This window comes from Saccopteryx leptura, unplaced genomic scaffold, assembly GCF_036850995.1.
Source record: "Saccopteryx leptura isolate mSacLep1 unplaced genomic scaffold, mSacLep1_pri_phased_curated manual_scaffold_18, whole genome shotgun sequence".
Taxonomy (NCBI): domain Eukaryota; kingdom Metazoa; phylum Chordata; class Mammalia; order Chiroptera; family Emballonuridae; genus Saccopteryx; species Saccopteryx leptura.
Window position 1 is genome coordinate 1,381,603 of NW_027095700.1, and position 22,898 is coordinate 1,404,500.

At 39.0% G+C, this 22,898-nt stretch overlaps 1 protein-coding gene across 2 annotated transcripts in view; it reads left to right on the plus strand.

The window, feature by feature from the left end:
• The window catches only part of LOC136386863 (eukaryotic translation initiation factor 1A, Y-chromosomal-like), an 84,709-nt gene extending 62,083 nt beyond the window's left edge, over positions 1–22,626 (plus strand). The window contains exon 7 of one of the 2 annotated variants that reach the window (XM_066357981.1): positions 22,505–22,626. In XM_066357981.1, the coding sequence (XP_066214078.1) occupies positions 22,505–22,525 (21 nt within the window). In that variant the 3' untranslated portion in view covers positions 22,526–22,626. Of the gene's footprint in view, positions 1–17,428; positions 17,630–22,504 lie in introns of those variants that run through there. The other variant, XM_066357980.1, reaches the window with a different exon arrangement.
• Positions 22,627–22,898: the final 272 nt, after the last annotated feature.

A 22,898-nucleotide genomic window follows, 5' to 3' on the forward strand; every position in this document is an offset into this window, starting at 1 on the left:
TCTCTATCTCTTGTTCTTTTTCTTCTTTTACAGGAACGCCTATGATGTGGATGTTGTTTATGTTTAGGTTGTCACAGAGCTCTCTTAGAAAGTTTCTTCAGATTTATTGAGCCTTTTTTTTTCTGCTTTGCTTTTGTGCTTTCATTTATCTTGTCTTCTAAATTGCTGTTTTAATCCTCTACTTCATCCAACTTCTTTTAATTGTTTCTATTGTAGTCTTTATTTTTGATATAATATTTGTCATTTCTGACTGGTTCTTCTTTATTATTTCAATGTCCTTTTTGATGCTTGTTATATCCTTTTTTAGGTGCTTATTGTGTTCATCCATTATTGCTCTAAGATCTTTTTTATCTTATTTTTATTCATTTTAATGCAGTGACATTGATAAATCAGGATACATATGTTCCAAGAAAACATCTCCAGATTATTTTGACCTTTGATTATGCTGCATACCCCTCACTCAAAGTCAAATTATCCTCCATCACCTTCTATCTGGTTTTCTTTGTGCCCCTACCCTCTTCCCACTCCCTCCCCCTCCTTCCTTGCCCCTCCCCACTCTCCACCCCACTCCCTGTTACCATCACATTCTTGTCCATGTCTCTGAGTCTCATTTTATGTCCCATCTATGCATTGGTTCATATAGTTCTTAGTTTTTTTCTGATTTACTTATTTCACTCTGTATAATGTTGAGCATTCTAATAATCACTATTTAAACTCTGTCTTCAGTAGTTTGGTTATTTCCATCTCACTCAGTTATTTTTCTGGGGGTTTCTCTTCTTGATTCATTTGGATTGCATTTCTCTGTCTTCCCATTTTGCCTATGTATACACTCCTTACTTGGGTTTGTGAAGCTAGCTAAGTCTAGGGTTGATATTGTCTGCCTCCAATTTTCTGTTGTGTTATTTCTAGGTCTTCTTAGTTTGCCATCAGCTTTTTGTAATCCTCTGTGGGCTACTTATCTGCTATCACTGGTCTTTTGCTTTTTGTGTCAGCGTTTTTTGTGTCTTAGCTGGGTCAGGTGTGAGTAGCTTTTTCTTAAGCTTCCACTCTAACAAGGGTTGTTAGGTCCTGAACTGGTGCTTTCTATATCTGGCTGCTGAATGTGCCTGCTCTTGTCCTCCCTGGCCGGGACCTGGCGCAGATCAGTGGGGGTCACTGCCTATGACTGGGTCTTATCAACCTTTTTGGAACTAGAGGCAATCCAGATCTTGTGGCTGCCTCTGCTGGGCTGAGGTGTTGTTGTAGATATCAGCTGCACTCCTCGGTTTGCTTTTGTCTACTCTTGGCCTGCGGAAAGTTTCTTTAAAAGTTCAAGTTCCCTTGAGATCCTCTTTCTGTTGCCTTTTATTGCTGGATACTTGTTGATCTCAGTATTGTAATTCAGTGATTAGGCATGCTATTGGATGTGGCCTGCTCCTTAAGCTTAAGTGTCATTCTATTCAAACTTTATTTTATTTTGTTTTGTTTTTCTTTTTCAGCTCTCAGTAGGGTATAGTCACAGGGGTCCAGTGGGTGTGGCCCCTGTACTCCTGTTGTGTGGTCTGTCCACTGGGCTGCCACCACTGTTGCTGCCTGGGGCATTTGGACTCAGGTGCTGCTTCTACCAGCCTGTCCCACAGCTGCTGCGGCCTCTATTGCTGCTGAGGGTTGGCCTGCACTGTGGGCCTATAAGGACTTGGGCCTCTGCAGCATCTGCAGTGGCTTCCACACCCATGGGTGGGTCCACACATGCCACTTATTCTACTTCCAGGGCTGCCTTGGACTCTGCTGCTGCTGAGGGCTGGTCCACATTGTGGGTGAGGGGTTGCATGTGGGCTCAGACCTCTTCAGCCATTGCCATGGCTTCCACCTGTGCTGGCAAACCTGCACACACTGCATGGACCTTCCGAGCTCGCCCAGCTTCCACTGCCACTGAGGGCGCACCCACACCACCGGCAGTTTTGTGCTCTGGCTGGGACCTCCACAGAGGTCCTCACGACTTCTGCCCTTGCTGACTGGCTCATGCATGCCCTCCACTGTCACCTGTGTCTCCACCCCCAAAGAGGGCAGGTCCATGCTACAAGCAGGTCTGTGTGTGAACCCGGAACTCTGCAGTGGCAGCCACAGTTGTCAACTCCAGGACCTGCTGACTCAAATCATCCTGGTCTCTTCAGCTACATACTGGCTTTTGCAGCTGTTCCCTGCCACCTCTGGCCCACTCGCCCCCCCCCCCCCATTGAGCACTCAGCAGTACAGGAGGTGGTGTAGGCTAAATAAACCTCTGCATTTCATATTTATGTCCCTAACGTACTGCCTGGCCCTAAGCACCTCTTTGTTCTAACTGGGGCAGGTGAGCCTCCAGTGCAGGGGTTGGGAATCTTTTTGGCTGAGAGAGCCATGAAGGCCACATATTTTAAAATGTAATTCCAGCCCTGGCTGGTTGGCTTAGCGGTAGAGCGTCGGCCTGGCATGCAGGAGTCCCGGGTTCGATTCCCGGCCAGGGCACACAGGAGAAGCGCCCACCTGCTTCTCCCCCCTCCCTCTCTCCTTCCTCTCTGTCTCTCTCTTCCCCTCCCGCAGCAAGGCTCCATTGGAGCAAAGATGGCCCGGGTGCTGGGGATGGCTCTGTGGCCTCTGCCTCAGGCGCTAGAATGGCTCTGGATGCAACAGAGTGATGACCCAGAGGGGCAGAGCATTGCCCCCTGGTGGGCATGCCGGGTGGATCCTGGTCAGGTGCATGCGGGAGTCTGACTGCCTCCCCGTTTCCAGCTTCGGAAAAATGAAAAAAAAAATGTAATTCCATGAGAGCCATACAATATGTTTAACACCAAATACAAGTGAATTTGTGCATTTTATGTAAGACCAACACTTTTAAAGTACAATAAGTCTCTGATTGCTTTTTAATAACATTGTTATGCTGTTGTTAACCAATGATGAATAAAGTACTTCTTATTAATGTGACTTCTGGTGCTGTATGGTTTTGTTGATGGCTTTGTAGTCTGGTTGATACGTGGTGAGATTAAGCTTCATGCATCCGTTGAGACTTCCATCCGTTAAATGTGATTGTAGGTTTGTCTTAGCATTCTTTAGATGTGAGAAAGACTGCTCACATGCATATGTAGAGCCAAACATTGTCAGTACAGCAATACTCACACGCTGCAGTGTGTGGTATGTGATGGGAAGCGCTTTCTAAGTTTTGACAATCAGCTGCTCCGTGGGTTGAATTTTTTTCATTTCTTGTGTTTGCTCGCAAACTCTGCTTGCTGTCGTGCAAGTCTTTCCAAATCTTCATTCAATGACTTGAACTTATTCACCCACATGTCTGAGGCCTTCAGGTCAGCAGCTTGTAGCTCAAAATCTCTGACGGAGACCCCAGGGATGTAACTCAGGTTGCACTGTCCACTGCACACTTGTGTGGATGGGTGATGAACTTAAAAAGATGAGTGCGCTCACGAAATTTTCCAAAGCATGCTAGAATGACTGCAGGAGATTATATGTGAAGCCCGCTAGTGGCTGGAGATCAGATGTTGAGCAGAGTCACTTGCTGTGCATGCATCTTTAAACTCTCCCAGTTTTTCAAAGTGTAGTAAATGACCTGTTTCAATGTCTGCAATGAAGAGCTCCAGCTTGTTTTCAAATGAAAACACTGCTTGTTGAAGGGATAAGATTGTATTTCCAATGCCTTGCATTTTCACATTGAGCTGGTTTTAATGTTCAGTCATGTCCATGAGATAGTAGAACTTCAGGAGCCACTCAGAGTTAGCTACTCAGGGTGCTCAATGTTTTTCATTTCAAGAAAAGTCTGAATTTTGCTCACACAAGCTGCAAAATGGCAGAGCACCTTCCCTCTTGACAACCATGCACATTGCTGTGCAGAAGCAGACCGGGATAATTATTCCCAACTTAATCTAGCAGTGTTTTAAACTGGCAATTATTTAAAGCTCAGGCAACAAGAAAATTTACCACCCGAATGAACAGCAACATCACCTCACCAAGCTTCTTGACACACATCTGAGCACAAAGTGCCTCCTGATGTAGGATGCAGTGAAAACTTAGGATGGGTCTCTTTTCATGTTCATGAAGAAGCACTACGAATCCTCTGTTTTTCCCCACTATGCATGGAGCACCATCACACACCAAAATAAGTTTATCCATCGGTAGATTTTTTTCTTTGGCAAACTCAGTAAAAAGACTTGAATAAATCCTCCCCTCTTGTTGTTTCTTTCATAGGCAAAACAGCAAGACTTTCCTCATGTAGTGTGTCACCAACAGCATACCTTGCAGTCATGCTGAACTGGGATAAATAGCTTATGTCTGTTCATTCATCCAAAGTGAGAGAAAAGAATGGTGCTGCATTTATGTCCTTCACTTGTGTAGCCTCAATTTGATTTGCCATCAAGATGGTACGATCATAAACAGTTCTTGCTGACAGAGGCATGTCTTTTATTTGTTTGATTATCTTGTCTTTATCCAAAAAGTCATCAAAAAGTTCATTGACATCACCAAGCATGAATGTTTTGGTGAAACCCATCTGTGAATGGCTTTCCATTTCTCACAATTGCTAAAGCACCAGCAAAGATAGCTGAATTTCTGTCACCTTGTTGGGTCCAAACATGGAGTTGCTGCTGACCAGCTTGCACTCTGCACAGTAACTCTTGACATGCTTTCTTCCTGCTGTCCCCCACTGGATTTTTTTTTTTTTGTATTTTTCTGAAGCTGGAAACAGGGAGAGACAGTCAGACAGACTCCCACATGCGCCCGACCAGGATCCACCCAGCATGCCCACCAGGGGGTGATGCTCTGCCCACCAGGGGGCGATGCTCTGCCCCTCCAGGGTCTCGCTCTGTTGCGACCAGAGCCATTCTAGCGCCTGGGGCAGAGGCCAAGGAGCCATCCCCAGCGCCCCGGCCATCTTTATCCAATGGAGCCTTGCTGCAGGAGGGGAAGAGAGAGACAGTGAGGAAGGAGAGGGGGAGGGGTGGAGAAGCAGATGGGCGCTTCTCCTGTGTGGCCTGGCTGGGAATCGAACCCGGGACTTCTGCACGCCAGGCCGACGCTCTACCACTGAGCCAACTGGCCAGGGCCCCCACTGGATATTTTGATGCAAATGTAGTATGGCGTGTGTCGAAGTGCCGCTTTATATTTGACCATTTCAACGATGCAATTTTATCATTGCATATTAGACACACTGCAGAACCTGCTTTCTCCACAAAGCTGAATTCCTCTGTCCATTCCTGCTGAAAAGTATGCTACTTTTCATCTTTGTTTTTTAGCTACCTTCTTCATTAAAAGGGTTTCTGCAATTAGCTACTTGATTAAAAGGAGGAAAGTTTAGTTCCTGACTTCACAATGACCCATGTACATTATGCATTATCCAATAAAAATTTGGTGTTGTCCTGGAGGATAGCTGTGATTGGCTCCAGCGACTCGCAACCATCAACATGAGCGGTAGGAAATGAATGGATTGTATGTAATACAGGAGAATGTTTTATATTTTTAACGTTATTATTTTTTTATTAAAGATTTGTCTGTGAACCAGAGGCAGCCATCAAAAGAGCCACATCTGGCTCACGAGCCATAGGTTCCCGCCCCCTGCTTCAGTGGATGGGATAATTTCTTTCCTTTGGTGGTGTTGCTGCTCCAAGGAAAAATGTTCACTTTAAATTTGGGAAGTGATTCAGCCCAGGGGTTAGGGTGTCCATCCCTCAAAGTGTCTCCCCCTGTGCCTCTGAGACCACTCTCTCCCCTGGCAACTCCAGTCCTCCCAGTACTCCCCAATCCTGGAGCTCTAGGAAAGTGGCTGTGAGTGAGGCTCTCCATGCAGTCCCTTTAATATGGAGCCTGGGTCTGAGAGTTCTGCCTCCATCTCTGAAACAGTATCTAGGTTCTTTTCTCAGCCAAATACAGTCTGTAAGCCCCTTCCAGGCTCCAGGGCGCTAGGCTGCAATTCCGGTCTGGGGGCTGACGATCCACAACTCTCTGGGAACCCCCCCTGTTGTGAGAGTCCCTCCCGGCCACCACTCACTCCTGGGAGCGGGGCAGCCCTTTCCACATCTCTACCTTTCCTACCAGGCTGAGTGTGGGTTCTTTGGTGGTCTGTGGCTGTAGAATACTCTTAGTTTAGTCCAAAGTTTGTCTTTCAAGATGAGTGTTCTCCAGGAGGGAGGGAGGGAGAGATTTAGGGGGAGGGGGAGGGGCACAGAGAAAACTAGATAGAGGGTGACAGAGGACAATCTGACTCTGGGCGAGGGGTATGCAACATAATTTAATGAGAAGATAACCTAGACATGTTTTCTTTGAATATATGTACCCTGAATTATTAATGTCATCCCATTAACATTAATAAAAATTTATTTAAAAAAAAAAAAAAGATGAGTGTTCTCAGAATTGTTATAATCCACCTTGGGTCTGGGAAGTGGGAGATGGAGTGTCCACTTACTCTGTGGCCATCTTGTCTCCAGGAGTCTACTTTCTTTTTTTTTAAATAGTAAAGTTTTTAAATTCTGTTATTATTTATTTTGTGTATTTTTATTGCTAGTTTTTGTGTTTACCATACAGATCACATTTAACATTATAATTTGAATTTACCAAGTTAAGTTAAATAACATACAAGGATATCTACTTCTTTACACTTTTTTCCTTATGTTTTCCAGTTTTTGATCTTACAAGATTACATAATATTGAAAACCTTCAATCAATAAGTTTTTAAAATTACATCCGTGTCTTATGTAGAAAACAAACTGTTGAGTTACAAACTTAAATTACAATAATACTAATTTTAGACTAATAATTGTTTTTTTAAATGTATTAGTATCTTTGATTCAGGCACCCTCTTAAATGGCCAACACAAAATAATCTCACTTATGGCCACTTACACTGAGTTCCAGCAAATGGAAGGCTGAGATTACTAGAGTTACATGAGGAAAGTCTCTGGTGAGTAACATAGTGGGGGAGAGTCACCAGAACTGAGATGTAAGCAACCTTGACCAGAAGAAAGCAGGGGGCTGAAAAGACTCAGGCAATGACAGTGACTGAGTCATTTAGTGTTAAGGTAGTGCTGTTATCCTCACTTTTCTGAGAATATGAACATGTTTTTGCCTCATGGAGAATCTGTAGAAGCTGCCTAGACTGTGGGAAGACCAAATCACTGGATTTTAGAAACCATACCCACTGGACTACTGCAGCTCACACCCACTGAGTTCTATAAAGTTATTTAAAACAAATAGATACATGGAACCCTGAAAGCAGGAACTATACCTACCACCTTTGGTCTGGGTCCCAGATATCTTGCTCCACTGAAATAGGTTACACAGGGAGCAAGGGGAGAGGCCTGGAGCACAGACATTCAAGGTGTGGGTTCCGTAGAGCCAATTATTGGGGCTGGTCAAGGGGCTTACCCATTTTTTGGGGGGCCTAGACTCTCTCAGATCTTTTTCTCTGAGTCAGGGGCTACCCAGCTGGAAGAACTTCTGAAGAAGGGACTGTTAGCCCCTCCCAATATGAACCTGCTGCCCAACTCACTGGAAAGAAATAGAAGTGGAACATTCAGCAGGGTCTGAGTGATCAACTCTGGATTAGAGGTCACTTTCCCTGTACTGAGCTCCTGATCAAGAGACCTCTGATGTCGGAGGTCCCACTAATGTAGTCATCTCACAATCAGCTTCCTTAACCCAGCAACTTTTCAACCTGTAGAGGGATTGATAGGATAAGGTCAGTCTAAATTCACACTTTCTTCAGAAGACCTTGTGGGGGAAACTGGCAGCTGCAAAAGGAGGTGAAGCACCTGAAAAGTAAAGGCAAACCTTAAGTAACTTGGGCCATTTGACCAAGCTGCCTTCAGCTATAAGCATGAGAAAGCTGATTCTTGTACACAAGTTGATTCCTCCCATACCACCCAGGCAAACAAAATGCAGACACAAACAGTCAATAGAACAGTAGCTCCTGACAGATAGTTCATAGCAAGTTCCAAATAATAGCTGACACCAACCAATACCTGAACCCTACCCAAAAGGACCCAGACCAACAGAACCAGTAGTGGGTGGCAGACTGAACCGATGCTAGAGTCAGGTAGCTACACAAGTAGCATTCCAAAAGGAGGAGTCCAACAGGCACCAGGCATTGTGGAGAATGAACATGCCCCATGGATAAACACTACACAGCAACTAATACACATGACCAAGGTTAATGCTTAGAGCAAGCCGGCCTGAAGAGATAACCTCACCTAAATAAAAGCCAACTGTATTCAAGATTCAAATACAACCAGAGTGTAAGTATAGCCCTCAAAAAGCATTCTTAGCACAAGGAACTCAAGCAGTCTGGAGGATAGTACCACTGAGCTCATCTTCCTCATAACTACACCAAAACAAATTTAAAAGTCAGTGAAGAATTACCTAACACAGAGGTAAAATCAACAAACAAATATGGCCTAAATGAATCAAGAGAAATCTTCATAAATATAATAAATTGAAAGTAACCAAACTAACAGAAGCAGAGTTTAAAATAATAGTTATTAGGATGCTCAAGGTTTTTAGAGCAAAAATAGATGATCTCAGTGAGAACTTAAAGAGATAAGAAGTATTAAAAGGATATTAAAACCATAAAAAAGTCTCAGTCAAAAATGGCAAATGCTATATCTGAAATAAAGACTGCACTAGAGAATTCAACAGTAGGTTGAATAAAGCGAAGATCAAATCAGAAATTTGGAGAACAAAGTAAACATTAAAACAGAAGCAGAGCAGCAGAAAGAAGAGAGGCTGAAGAGGCAGAAGAAATGCTAAGAGAGCTCTGTGATAATGTGTAGTAAAATAACATCTACATCATAGGGGTTCCCGAAGAAGAGAGCAAACAAGTGATAGAAAACACATTTAAAGAAATCATAGTGAAAAACTTTAAGTTGACAAAGGAAAAAGTCTCCCAAGTTCAAGGAGCACAGAGTCCCATTAAATATGAGCCCCAAAAGGCCCACATCAAGACATATAAATTTATTTTTTATTTAGAAAATTAAATTTAACAGGGTGACATTGATCAATAAGAGTAAATAGGTTTAAGCAAACATTTCTATAGCATTTTATTATGTATACACATCAACCAAAGTCAAACTATGTTCTATCACTTTATAATTGCCCTCTTTATATACTACTTAGCCACAGAAAATGATGACATAGTGCCATATACAACAATGTGAATGAACATTAAGGACATTATGAGTGAAATAAGTAAAACAGAAAAAGCTAAGAACTGTATAATTGACACATAGGTGGGATATAAAACTGAGACTCTTGGACATAAAAAAAAGTGAAGTGGTTATCAGGGGGAAAACACATAAAATTAAAATGCCAAGTTAAGAGCCCTACAAATATGCTAAAAGCTGTAAGAGAAAAGCAAATAATTACCTACAAAGCAGCTTTCATAAGGTTGACATTTGATGTTTCAACAGAAACACTTCAGGCCAGAAGGAATAGGCAAGATATATTCCAAGGAATTCAAAACAAGAACCTACAACCAAGACTGCTATATACAGCAAAATTTTTATTTAAAATTAAAGGAGAAATAAAGAGCTTAACAGACAAAGTATAAAATAAAAAAGACTCAAAGAGTTTACTACTATCAAACCAGTACTGCAAGAAATGTTAAAAGACCTGCTATAAAAAAAAAAAGGAAAGAAGAAATTCAGAGAAAGAGAATTATAAGATTAAAGGGTAAAATGGCAGTAAATATGTACATATCAATAAAACCTTAAATGTAAATGGTTAAATGCTCTCATCAAGTCATAGGGTTGCTGCATGGATAAGAAAGCAAGACTTGTATATATGCTGTCTACAGGAGACCCTCCTCAGAACAAAAGATACACATAGACTAAAGGTGGAGAGATGTAAGAAGATATTTAATACAAATGAAAATGGAAAAATAGCTGGAGTAACAATCCTTATATCTGACAAAATAACCTTTTAATACAAAGGCTATAGGAATAAACAAAGAAGGTCACTAAGTAATGATAAAGAAAGCAACCCAACAAGAGAATATAATTATAAATGTTTATGCACCCAATATAGGAGATCCTAAATATGTTTATAAAGCAGATTTTGATAGACATAAGACATATTGCTGGAGAGATTGCCAGCAATAAAATAATAGTAGAGGATTTTAACACCCATTAATATTAATGGATAGATCCTCCACAAAGAAAACTAACAAAAAAGCAGCAGTCTGAAAAAATAAACTAGGTACTGGCTGGTTGGCTCAGTGAAATAGTGGTGGCCCAGTTTGTGAATGTCCTGGGTTCAATTCCTGGTCAGGAGACACAGAAGAAGTGCACTTCTGCTTCTTATCCCTTCCTCCTTGTCTCTCTCCCCCCCCCCCCCATTTTCTTTTCTCTTCACATTCTGCAGCTATTGCTCAATTAAAGCCAGTTGGCCCAGGTGCTGAAGTTGACACCATGGCCTCTGCCTTAGGTGCTAAAATGGCTCAGGTTGCAATGGAGCAAGGGCTGCAGATGGGCAGAGCATCACCCCTAGTGGGCTTGCTAGGTGGGATCCAATTGGAGCACATGCAGGAGTCTGTCTCTATGCCTCCCCACTTCTCACTTAATAATATCAAAAACACTAGATTAATTAAATTTAATTGACATCTTTAGAACATTTTACCCCAAAGCAGCAGAATATACATCTGTTAAAGTGCATATGGATTATTTTCTAGGATAGATTACATGTAAAGACACAAAATGTCTAATAAATTTAAGAAGATTGAAATATCAAGCATCCACTTTGACCACAATGGCATGAAACTAGAAATTAACTACAATAGAAAAACTGAAAACCATTCAAATAATTGGAGTCTAAATAGCATGTTATTAAATAACAAATGGGTTAATAAAGAGATCAAAAAAGAATAAAATATTTTCTTAAACAAATACAAATAAACATACAACCAATCAACCAATAAAAATGTATGAGACAGAGCCCTGGCCGGTTGGCTCAGTGGTAGAGCATCAGCCTAGCGTGCAGAAGTCCCAGGTTCGATTCCTTGCCAGGGCACACAGGAGAAGCACCCATCTGCTTCTCCACCCCTCCCCTTCTCCTTTATCTCTGTCTTTTTCTTCCCCTCCCACAGCCAAGGCTCCATTGAGTAAAGTTGACCCGGGCGCTGGGGATGGTTCTATGGCCTCTGCCTCAGGTGCTAGAATGGCTCTGGATGCAACAGAGCAATACCCCAGATGGGCAGAGCATTGCCCCCTGGTGGGCATGCCAGGTGGTTCCCAGTCAGGCGCATGTGGGAATCTGTCTGACTGCCTCCCCATTTCCAACTTCAGAAAAATACAACAACAACAAAAAAATGTATGAGACAGAGCAAAAGCAGTCCTGAGAGAGAACTAGATAGCATTACAGACATATCTTAAAGAGCAAAGAAAAAACCCCTCAAATAAACAATCTATGCCTGAACCTAAAAGAACTAGAAAAAGAACACCAAACAAAGCCCAAAGTAAATAGAAAAAAGAAAAAAATTTAGAGCAGAAATAATTGACATAAAGACTAAAAAGAAGTACAAAAAAATCAATGAAACCAAGAGCAGATTCTTTGATAAGGTAAAAAAAAAAGGTTGAAAAACCTTTCACCAAACTCATGAATAAAAAGAGGATCCAATAAATAAAATTAGAAATAAAAAAGAAGTAACAACTGACATTACAGAAATTCAAGGGATTGGAAAAATACACTATGAAGAACCAAATGCTAAAAAAATGAACAAACTGGGTGAAATGGATAAGTTCTGAAAAACATACAGTGCTCAAAAATTGAATCAGAAAACCTAAACAGACTGATTACAATATGGACTTAAAACAACTCTTAAAAATAATTTTAAAAACAGAATTTCTGAAATGGATGGCTTCACAGGCCAATTTTACCAAACATTCAAAGAAAAATTAGTACCTATCCTTTTTAAGCTATTCCAAAACCTTCAAAAAGGGAAGATTTTAAAGCTCCTTTTATGAAACAAGCATTATCTAATTCCCAAACTAGATAAAAACACTGAAAAGCAAGAGAACTATAGGCCAATATTTTTAATAAATATAGATGCTAAATTTCTTAGCAAATATTAGCAAACTAGATACAGCAATTCATTAAAAAGACTATACATTATGATTAAGTGGAGTTGATTCCAGAGAGGCAAGACTGGAACAATATTCACATTTCAAAAAATGTGATTCATCACATAAACAAAATGAAAGATAAAAATTACATAATTATATTAATAGATGCAGAAAAAAGCATTCAGTAACATCCAGCACCCATTTATGATCAATGGCATTTGAAATCAGTGGCATTAACTTTTTTTTTTACTTTTAAATTGTTTTGGTTAACATAAATTCAAGTGTCCCACTCAATATAACATCCTCACCCAGAGGCAAAGTTAATGGTGGATGCACTGGGCATATGCCCTGGGCCTTGACTTCTGAAGGAACCCACAAAACTTTACACTTTTTTCTAATGTGAGGGGCCCAATATTTTCTTCTGCCCTGAGTGCCTCAACTGACCTTAATCCATCTCTGTTCTCACCCACAACAATGTGTCCCCCATGACACCACCATTGACGCCTTCCCCTGACTTGCTCTCTTCCTACCATCTGGAATTTACTGTCCTGTTATCTGTATCTATGTGTTATCTTCTATATATATATAAAAAAAGTAAATGTTTGTTCAAAACCTTAAATCTCTGAAAGTTCTTCACTGATTGCTTTGAAATTTTGAAAAAACATTGCATTCCAATGAGCTCTTTTTTATATATAAAGCTATATACTTTAATATATAGCTATAGATGTCACACCTGTGATAGCTAAAAACATGCTTTTTAAAAAACACAGCTCCATCTATTAGACATAAAAGCAACCCACACTATACTAAATATTTTACAATTTCATTTCAATGTTTTCAATTTACAATCCATTTACGTGCAGCCAGACTTGAGGATGCATGGTTGTGAGCATGGCGATTGTGTACTGCAGCTTCATATCTGCTTCATTCTCAAAAAAAAATGAACATGACAGGCTGAGAGTGGCTGAAAGACGTCATCGAGAAACAGCAGATCAGCATCAAACATGACTTCGTACTCAGCAATCACGTGATTACAATCGCCTTGCATTCTGGTACAACCCAGCTGATGATTATAGATTGAGCCAGCATGTTCTCATCGGCACTATGACTGAAGTGTGTCCTTATTGCAAGGCTCTGAAATTTTATTGAGAAACAAAAGGAATGTGTTGTGCTGCCAGAAAAATTTAACTGCCTCAACTTGGAGAACCGCCAGAGCCATTAAAAACTTTGAGTGCTGATATACCGCCAAATCAAAGCATTTCCTATCTAACTAACATCAGGAAAAAAAACTCATGCTTCCAAATGACATCATTTGGCACAGAAATTGTTAACAGCTCAATTCATGCCAACTTTCAAAGTGAAAGAACAAATTTATCATAAAGCCGGCTCCCTACTTCCATTCCCAGATGGTCAACATAAATTTCTACAAATGTATTTCATCAGTGATGGCAATGATGAATTGAATGCATGCTGCAGAATTTCTACCGGCACAAAAATGTCCATCGTTTCTGAACTGCAAGAGCTTCTTCACAGAAAAAACAATTTAGTGCATTTGTTTAAAACAGCAATTGACATGATGCCATCTGATACACACAAGATAATTATTCATTCTGACAAAATGGCTGCTGGAGAACGTGTGTGAAGATTCAATGCTCCAACTATAGAAGAAGTGGCAATTGTTATACTTGGAGATCAGTTCCAACCTAGAGATATTGTTCTTCATGGGAGAAACAATCAATTGACAAAAGTTGCAGAAACTCATCAATGCTACAACGCCCTGCAATATCCAATCATATTTTTTGGGATGGTGCCGATGGGTATCACTTCAATGTTAAGATGATAAATCCAGTCAGTGGCAAAGAAACAAGTATGAAATGCGGCACAAAAAACCTTTATTCATACTGATTAATGATTGGAGAGAATGAAGACAATCACATTTTGAAATACCGTCAATTGTTTCACCAATACATCATAGATATGTATGCAAAAATCGAAACAGAACGTTTGATATTCATCTGTTTGAATCAGACCAACCTTCGCTCTAAAGAATACATTCTTTTGTGAGATGTAGTTGTAAATGACAGTAATACAACTAATGTTGGAAGACTAATGATTTTGCCATCTTCATATACAGGCAGTCCATGTCATATGCATGAGTATGCTCAAGATGCAATTGTGTATGTTCGTCACTATGGGCATGCAGACCTATTCATTACATTCACATACAACCCAGCTTGGGATGATATACAACAGCCCTTACTTACCGGGCAATAGTGGGTGGATAGGCATGACATCACAGCACGTGTTTTCAGACAGAAGCTGAAATCACTGATGGATTTCATGGTAAAACATGAAGTGTTTGGGTCTGTGTGCTGTAAAAAATTAATGAGCAACATTGTAGAAGCAACAATCTTGACAGGACCTTTCAAAGGTAAAGTCCTCATTCCTCGCATTCCTATGATTCCAACGGATATGCCATTTCAATTTAAGAGATTGTAATTCTCAATTCGACTGGCATTTGCAATCACCATCAACAAAGGTCAGGGCCAATCTTTAGAATTGTGTGGTTTAGATCTAGACATGGATTGCTTCTCACATGGACAATTATATGTTTCGTGTTCTAGACTCGGCAAACCAGACAATCTCTGTATCTGCACAGAAACTGGAACAACAAAAAATAGTGTATACCCACAAGCATTGTGAAATTAAATATATTAGAAATGGGTGCTTTCTCTTGTCTTTCTTTTCCATTTAACCAGACTGAGCCACAGCAACACGTGGCCAGGTACAGCTAGCATATACATAATTTTGCTAATTTCTTCACCTTTTTTAATTCCATCCCCTCATCCCTCTTCTCTCTGATAGCTCTCCCTTTGCTCCCTGTGACCCCACCTCTATTTCATTTCTTAGTTCACTGTGTTTATTAGATTCTATATATAAATGAGATCATATATTTATCTTTCTTTCTCTGACTTATTTCACTTAGCATAATAATCTCCAGGTCCATCTGTGCCATTGCGAAAGGTAAGATTTCCTTTTTTTTTCACAGCTGCATATTATTCCATTGTGTACATGTAGCACAACATTTTTATCCACTCATCCACTGATGAACACTTAGGCTGTTTCCAGATCTTGGCTATTGCAAACAACACTGCAGCAAACATGAAGGGGCATATCTTCTTTTGAATTATTGTTTTGGGATTTTTAGGATATATTCCTAGAATTGAGATTGCTGGGTCATAAGGCAGTTCTATTTTTTTTATTTTTTTGAGGAAACACCATACTGTTTTTCAAGGTGGCTACACAAGTATGAATTCCCAGCAGCAGTGCAGGAGGGTTCCCTTTACTCCACACAGTCATCAGCACTTGTTGTTTATTGATTTTTTAATGAGCATCATTCTGACAGGTGTGAGGTGGTATCTCGTTGTGATTTTAATTTGTATTTCCCTAAGAGATTAGTAATATTTAGCATTTTTTCATATGCCTACTGGCCATTTGTATGTTGTCATTGGAGAAATGTCTATTCAGTATCTTAGCCTATTTTTAATTGCATTATTTACCTTCCTAGTGCTGAGTTTTAGAAGTTCCTTATAAATTTTTGTTACTAAACCCTTATCAGATATATCAGTGAATATGTCTGCCCACTGTATGGGTTGTCTTTTTATTTTGTTAATGGCGTCTTTTACTGTGCCAAAGCTTTTTGGTTTGATATAGTTTCATTTGTTTATTTTTTATTTCACTTGCCTATGGAGATACATTGGCAAAAATATTGCTACAAGAGATATCAGAGAGTTAGTGCCTGTTTTCTTTAAAGATCTTTATGGTTTCATGACTTACATTTAAGTCTTTTATCCATTTTGAGTTTATTTTTCTGAATGGTATAAGTTAGTGGTCTGGTTTTATTTTTCTTTAATGTGCCTGTCCAATTTTCCCAACACCATTTATTAAATAGACTGTCTTTACTTCATTGTATATTCTTGCTTCTTTTGTCAAATATAAATTGATCATAAAGGCATGGGTTTATTTTTGTGTTCTCTGTCCTGTTTCATTGATCTGTATACCTCTTCATATTCCAATACCAAGCTGTTTTGAATACATGACCTTGAAGTATAACTTGATATAAAAAAGTGTGATACCTTCTAATTCTTTATTTTTAAGATTCCTGAGGCTATTCGGGTTCTTTTTTTTTTGTTCCATATCATTTTTGGAATATTTGTTTTATATATTTGAAGTATGCCATTGGTATTTTAATAGGAATTACATTAAATTTATAGATTGCTTTGGATAATAGGAACATTTTAATGATTTTAACTCTTCCTATTGATGAACACAATATATGATTCCACTCGTTTTTATCTTTCTTAATTTTTTTCAATGTTTTATAATTTGCTGAGTATAAGTCTCTTGCTTCTTTGGTTAAAATTATTCCTATGTGGGTTTTCTTTCTTGCAATAGTGAAGGAATTTGTTTACTTCTTTTTCTGACAATGTATTCAGTGGTATAAAAATGCCACTGATTTGTGAATATTAATTTTATATCCTGCCACCTTGCCAAATTTATCAGGCCTAGTTTTTTTTAATAGACTTTAGAGTCATATATATATATATATATATATATATATATATATATATATATATATATATCATGTCATCAGCAAATAATGACAGTTTTACTTCTTTTCCATTTTGAATGCCTTTTATTTCTTCCCTTGTCTGATTTCTGTGGCTAAAACTCCCAGAACTATGCTGATTAAGAGTGGTGAAAGGGAACACCCCAGTCTTGTTCCTAATCTTAAGGAAACTGATTTTAATTTTTGCCCATTGAGTGTGGTGCTGGCTGTCAGTTTGTCATATATGGCCTTTATTATGTTGAGGTGTGTTCCCTTTATACCAATTTCGCTCTTAGTTTTGGTCATAAATGGGTACTAGATTTTATCAATTGCTGTTTCTAAATTTGATATAATTATGTATTTTATCCTTCCTCTTGTTTATGTGACAAAGCACATTTATTGATCTGTTAATATTGTAACAGCCTTGCCTCCATAGAATACAGTAAATCCCACTTAATCATGATGTATAATCTTTTTAATGTGTTGCTGGCTCCAGTTTGCTAATATTTTGTTGAGAATTTTAGTACCTATGCTCATCAGGACTATTGGCCTATAGTATTCTTTTTTTGTAGTGCCTTTATTTGCTTTTGGAATGAAGATAATGCTTGCCTCATAAAATGAGCTTGGAAGTCATAACATCCCTTGAATTTTTTGAAATACAGTATTTTTTTCTCTATAAGACACACTTTTTCCCCCAAAAAAGTGGAGGGGAAAATGCCCGTGCATCTTATGGAGCAAATGTTCATTTTTTTTAGCTGCTGTGTGGTGCTATACCGATAAACATATATAGAAGGAGCACCATTGGGAGCATAATCATACCCATCATGGCAGCATGTGGAGCCCCGGCCTCTACTGAGTGATCTGCTGGTTCCGGTTTCCACAGTTGCATGCAGCACAGGAGGAAAGGCAAGCGACATTGTGTGGGCGCATTCATCTGGTGTCATGGAGGGCAGACATGAGAGATATGCTGCAGTGGTGGAGGGCTGTGCTGCAGCCGCTGGAGCTCTGTGTGAAGTGCTGGCGTCACTTGTTGCCAGCCTAATAACATCTCGTTGGCTGGCTGGCAGATAGGGGAGGGTCCAAGGGTGCGAGGCAAGAGCAGTGAGCTGGGAAGCCAGTGTGAGCACAGGCAAAGCAGTGGCAGATGAACAGGCTATCCTGCTCATCTCCATCAGTTCATTCCAGCTGTAATCCAGGTAGTTTACCTATGTAGGGACATTAGAGTCATAAATAACTGGACTTTCCCTGGTGCAGCAGCAGGGGGTTCATGAGAAAGGATGGGTGGATGAAAATTAAATGAGAGTGTGGATTGAAAAGGTTTGATTTAAATGTCTTAGAGGGCTTCTGAAAAAAATAATCTGCCCTATTAGTGCTTACCAGCTTAGAGCACATATTAGTGAAAACCACACACAAAAATAAACCTTGAAGAAGTGAAGACTCATCTAGCTGTAATTCCTGGGGTTTTACCAGCCAGTTGCAATTTCTTGACATTTCCATCAACAAACCATTTAAAGTCTTCATGAGAGAAGAGTGGAACAAATGGATGGCCGCTGATAATCATGATCTGACACCAGCTGGACAAATGAAGAGACCCACTATCACTCAAGTTTGTGAGTGGGTAGAAACATCATGGCAGTCAGTGAAGAATGAAACCATGGTATGTCATTCAAAAAATGTGGCATTAGCAATGCCTTAGATGGCACTGGAGATGGTATCATATATGAAAATAGCAAAGAAGGTGATACCAGTGATTGTGAGCAACTGAGTTTCTTAAATTCTGACACTAGCCATGATGAGTTCCTGGGGTTCCCAGACAACTAGAAGAGTATTTGAATATTACAGTGTCTTCTCATTTGTTAATAACAGTGCTAATGGTTGTTAATACTGCTGTTGAGTTTACATTGTTGAAATATTATTGTGGTATATTTTATTAAATGTTTTAATACAACATTTGGTTCAGAATATTGTTTTTCTTATTTTCCTCCTTATAACCTTAGGTGTGTCTTATGGTCAGGTGCATCTTATGGAGTAAAAAATATGGTAGCTTAAGAAAGATATGTGTTAGTTTTTTGAATGTTTGGTAAAATTTGTCTGTGAAGCCATCCAGTTCAGGGTCAGTGACATTTTTATACACCAATAAAGTTTCAGAAAGAGAAATTAAAGAAATAATCCCATTCACTATTCCAACCAAATAAGTAAAGTATCTAGGAATAAATTTAACCAATGAGGTCAAAGAATTGTAATCAGAAAATTATAAGACATTGAGAAAAGAAATAGAGGATCATACAAACACATGGAATCATATATTGTGTTCAAGGATAAGATGACTTAACATCATTAAAATGTCTATACCATCCCTGGCCAGTTGGCTCAGCAGTACAGTGTCAGCTAGCATGTGAATGTCCCAGAAGCAATTCCCAGTCAGGGCACACAGGAAAAGCACTCATCTGCTTCTCCACCCCTCCCCCTTTCACTTCTCTCCCTCTCTCTCTTTCTGTCTCCTTCTCCCCTCCTGCAGCCTTGGCTCTATTGGAGCAAGTTGGTCCTGGGTACTGAGGATGGCTCCATGGCCTGGCCTCTGCTTCAAGCACTAAAAAATGAACCTGGTTGCAACAAAGCAAGGGCTCCAAAGCATCACCCCCCTAATGGATTTGCTAAATGAATCCCAGTCAGGGAATATGCAGGAGTCTGTCTTTGCATATCCTCCTCTTAATTAATTCATTAATTAAAATGTCTATACAGTCATTCTTCACCATATCGCAGTTCAGTTTTCACAATCTCACTGTATTGAAAAATTTTAATTTGTATATATCTATTTTTGTATTACGGATTTTTTGCTATATCATAGGATTTTACAGTATACAGGTATTTTTTAATATTAATTATTTTAATTACTTTTGTGGTAAAATAAGCAATTTCTAGCCTAAAAAGTTGAAAACAATATTAAAAAGTATAAAAATATTAATTAAAACATATACAAAGAATATTAAATTGAAATAAAATATGTAACATATAGCAGATGAATAGACAAAGACTTGCACCTATGGATACTGTACCACCTGATGAAGCATCGGTTAAAGTGACTCCTTCAGAATAGCTGTGCAGTACATTCATCTTATCCTCACCCTCATTTCATCATTCAACTTGTAGTATATTCACTTGTGAGTACCCATACAGAATTTTATATGTTGTTAAAATTACATAGGTTTAAGAGTTAGAAAATGTTTAAGAGCATAGGAAGTGTGTATAAAAGTTTGGGAAAGGTTAATAACAAATAGTGTGGAAAAGGTTTATAAGAGTATGGGAAAGGTTTATAAAGCCTTAAAATATTTAAATAATAAAATAAATATAAGGTTGCTACTTCATAGATTTTTGCCTATCACAAAATCTATGGGGCTCTGGAACCTAACTCCAATGATAAATGAGGTATCACTGTATTACCCAAAGCCAATTAATGGATTCATTTTAGTGCCTTTTAATATACCAATGACATCTAGAACAAATATTTCAAAACTATATATAAAACCAAAAAAGAACCTGAATAGCCTCAGCAAGCTTGAAAATAAAGAACAAAGTGGGAGGTATCACACTTTCTGATATCAAGTTATACTACAAGGCCATTGTACTAACAATAGCCCAATACTAGCAAAAGAATACGCATACATATCAATGGAATAGAACAGAGAACCCAGAAATAAACCCATGCCTTTAAGGTCAAGAGTATTCAATGGAGTAAAGACAGTTTCTTTAATAACTGTTGTTAGGAAAATTGGACAAGTACTTGCAAAAAATTTAAAAGACCAACAACATACGTCATTCACAAAAATAAACTCAAAATAGATAAAATATTTAAATGCTAGTGGTGAAACCATAAAAATCCTAAAAGAAACATAGGCAGTAGACTTTCAGACTTCTCTTGTAGCAATATACTTTTCAACATATCTCATCAAGCAAGTGAAATAAAGAACAAATAAAGGGAACAATATCAAACTAAAAAGTTGGCACAGCAAGGCCCTGGCTGGATGGCTCAGTGGTAGAGCGTTGGCCTGGCATGCAGGAGTCCTGGGTTTGATTCCTGGCCAGGGCACACAGGAGAAGCGCCCATCTGCTTCTCCACCCCTCCCCCTCTCCTCCCTCTCTGTCTCTCTCTTCCCCTCCCGCAGCCAAGGCTCCATTGGAGCAAGGATGGCCCAGGTGCTGAGGATGGCTCCATGGCCTCTGCCTCAGGCACTAGAATGGGTCTGGTTGCAACAGAGTGACGCCCCAGATGGGCAGAGCATCGCCCCCTGGTGGGCATGCCAGGTAGATCCCAGTCGGGCACATGCGGGAGTCTGTCTGACTGCCTCCCTGTTTCCAGCTTCAGAAAAATACAAAATAAATAAATAAATAAAAAGTTGGCACAGAGAAAGACACCATTAACAAAAAAAAAGACAACTCATTCACTAGAACAATGAATTTGTGAAAATGTCTGACAAAGGGTTAATAACAAAAAATGTATAAAGAAATTCTAAAACTCAATACCAGGAAGGTAAACAATCTAATTTAACAATGGGCAAAGAACCTGAATAGATATTTCTCCAAATAGAATATACAAATGGCTAATAGGCATGTGGGAAAATGCTGAACATCACTAACCTGTGAGAGAAATTCAAAATTACAACCACAACGAGATATCACTTCTCACCTGCCAGAATGGCCTTTATTTACAAATCAACAAAGAAGTGCTGGTGAGGGTGTAAAGAACAGGGAACTCTCCTGTACTGCTGGTGGGAATGCAGACTTATGCAGCCACTGTGGAAAATGGTATGACATTTTCTCAAAAAAATTAAAAATGGAAGTTCCTTATTACCATTCAATCTGAATTCTAGGAATATATCCTAAACATCCCAAAACACTAATTTAAAATAAAATATGCCCCTCCATGTTTGCTGCAGTGTTGTTTGCAATATCCAAGATCTAGAAGCAGCTAAAATGTCCATCAGTGGATGGGTGAATAAAAAAGGTGTGGTACACATACACAATGGAATACTATGTGGCTGAAAAAAAAGGAAAATCTTACCTTTTGAAACAGCATGGATTAACCTGGAGCTTAGGTTAAGTGGAATAAGCTAGACAGAGAAAGACAAGTACCATTTGATCTCACTTATATGTGGAATCTAATGAACACAATAAACTGAAGAACAACAGAAACTGAGGCAGGGTCACAGGGAACAGATGAATTGTCAGAGGAAAGGGGGAAAGGAAACAGGAACAACAAAGGTAAAGAATATATATAATATATATATATATATTAGCTAAAATTATACCATGTATATATGTATGTATATACATGGTATAATTTTAGCTAATATATATATATATATATATATATATATATATATATATTACAGGGTAACATAACAATAGCCAGATATGTGGGTTAGAGGTAAGAAAAGGGGGGGGGTAGAAAGAGAAAAAAGAGGGTGGAAAGAAAGAGGCTTTGAATGGAACATAGGGTGGCATGAAGTGTTGTACAGAAGGCATTATATATAGTGGAACACTTGAAACCATGTCAACTCAATAATTTGTGCATGTGCGTGTGTATATTAAATCTCTTAAATTATGTAAAAATCAGAAGTAGTTACAAGCCACTAATATTAAAATTAGATTTTATAACTGCCCATGAATTTACCTTACTCTGATTTTTATGTTTTCATAAGAATTAAAATTACAGTTTTAAGTAATTTCATTTTAACCTGCAGGACTCCCTTTAGCATTTTTTGCAGGGATCATATAGTGATTTAAAAAAAAAGTCTCTCAGCTGTTTTTCTGTGTGTTTTGATTTTTTTTAGATTTTCATTTATCCATTTTAAAGGGAGAGCCAGAGAGAGAAAGAGGGGAGGAGCAGGAAGCATCTCATACATGCCTTGACCAGGCAAGCCCAAGGTTTCAAACCATCAACCTCAGCATTCCAGGTGGACAATTTATCTACCTTGCCACCACAGGTCAGTCTCAGCTTTTACATATTTGGACATTTCTTAACTTCCCTCACATTTTTGAAGAACAGTTTTTCTTTCATGTGATGCGTCAAAAATTTTGCTGCTCTAAAATTTCTGTTTCTCTTTGGCTTGCAATAGTTTAGCTATAATGTGTTTTCATGTAAGTCTTTTTGAGTTTGTCCAACTTAGAGTTGGAAAAGGTTCATGTTTTTCCTCAATTCTGGAACACTTTGACCCCTATATTTTT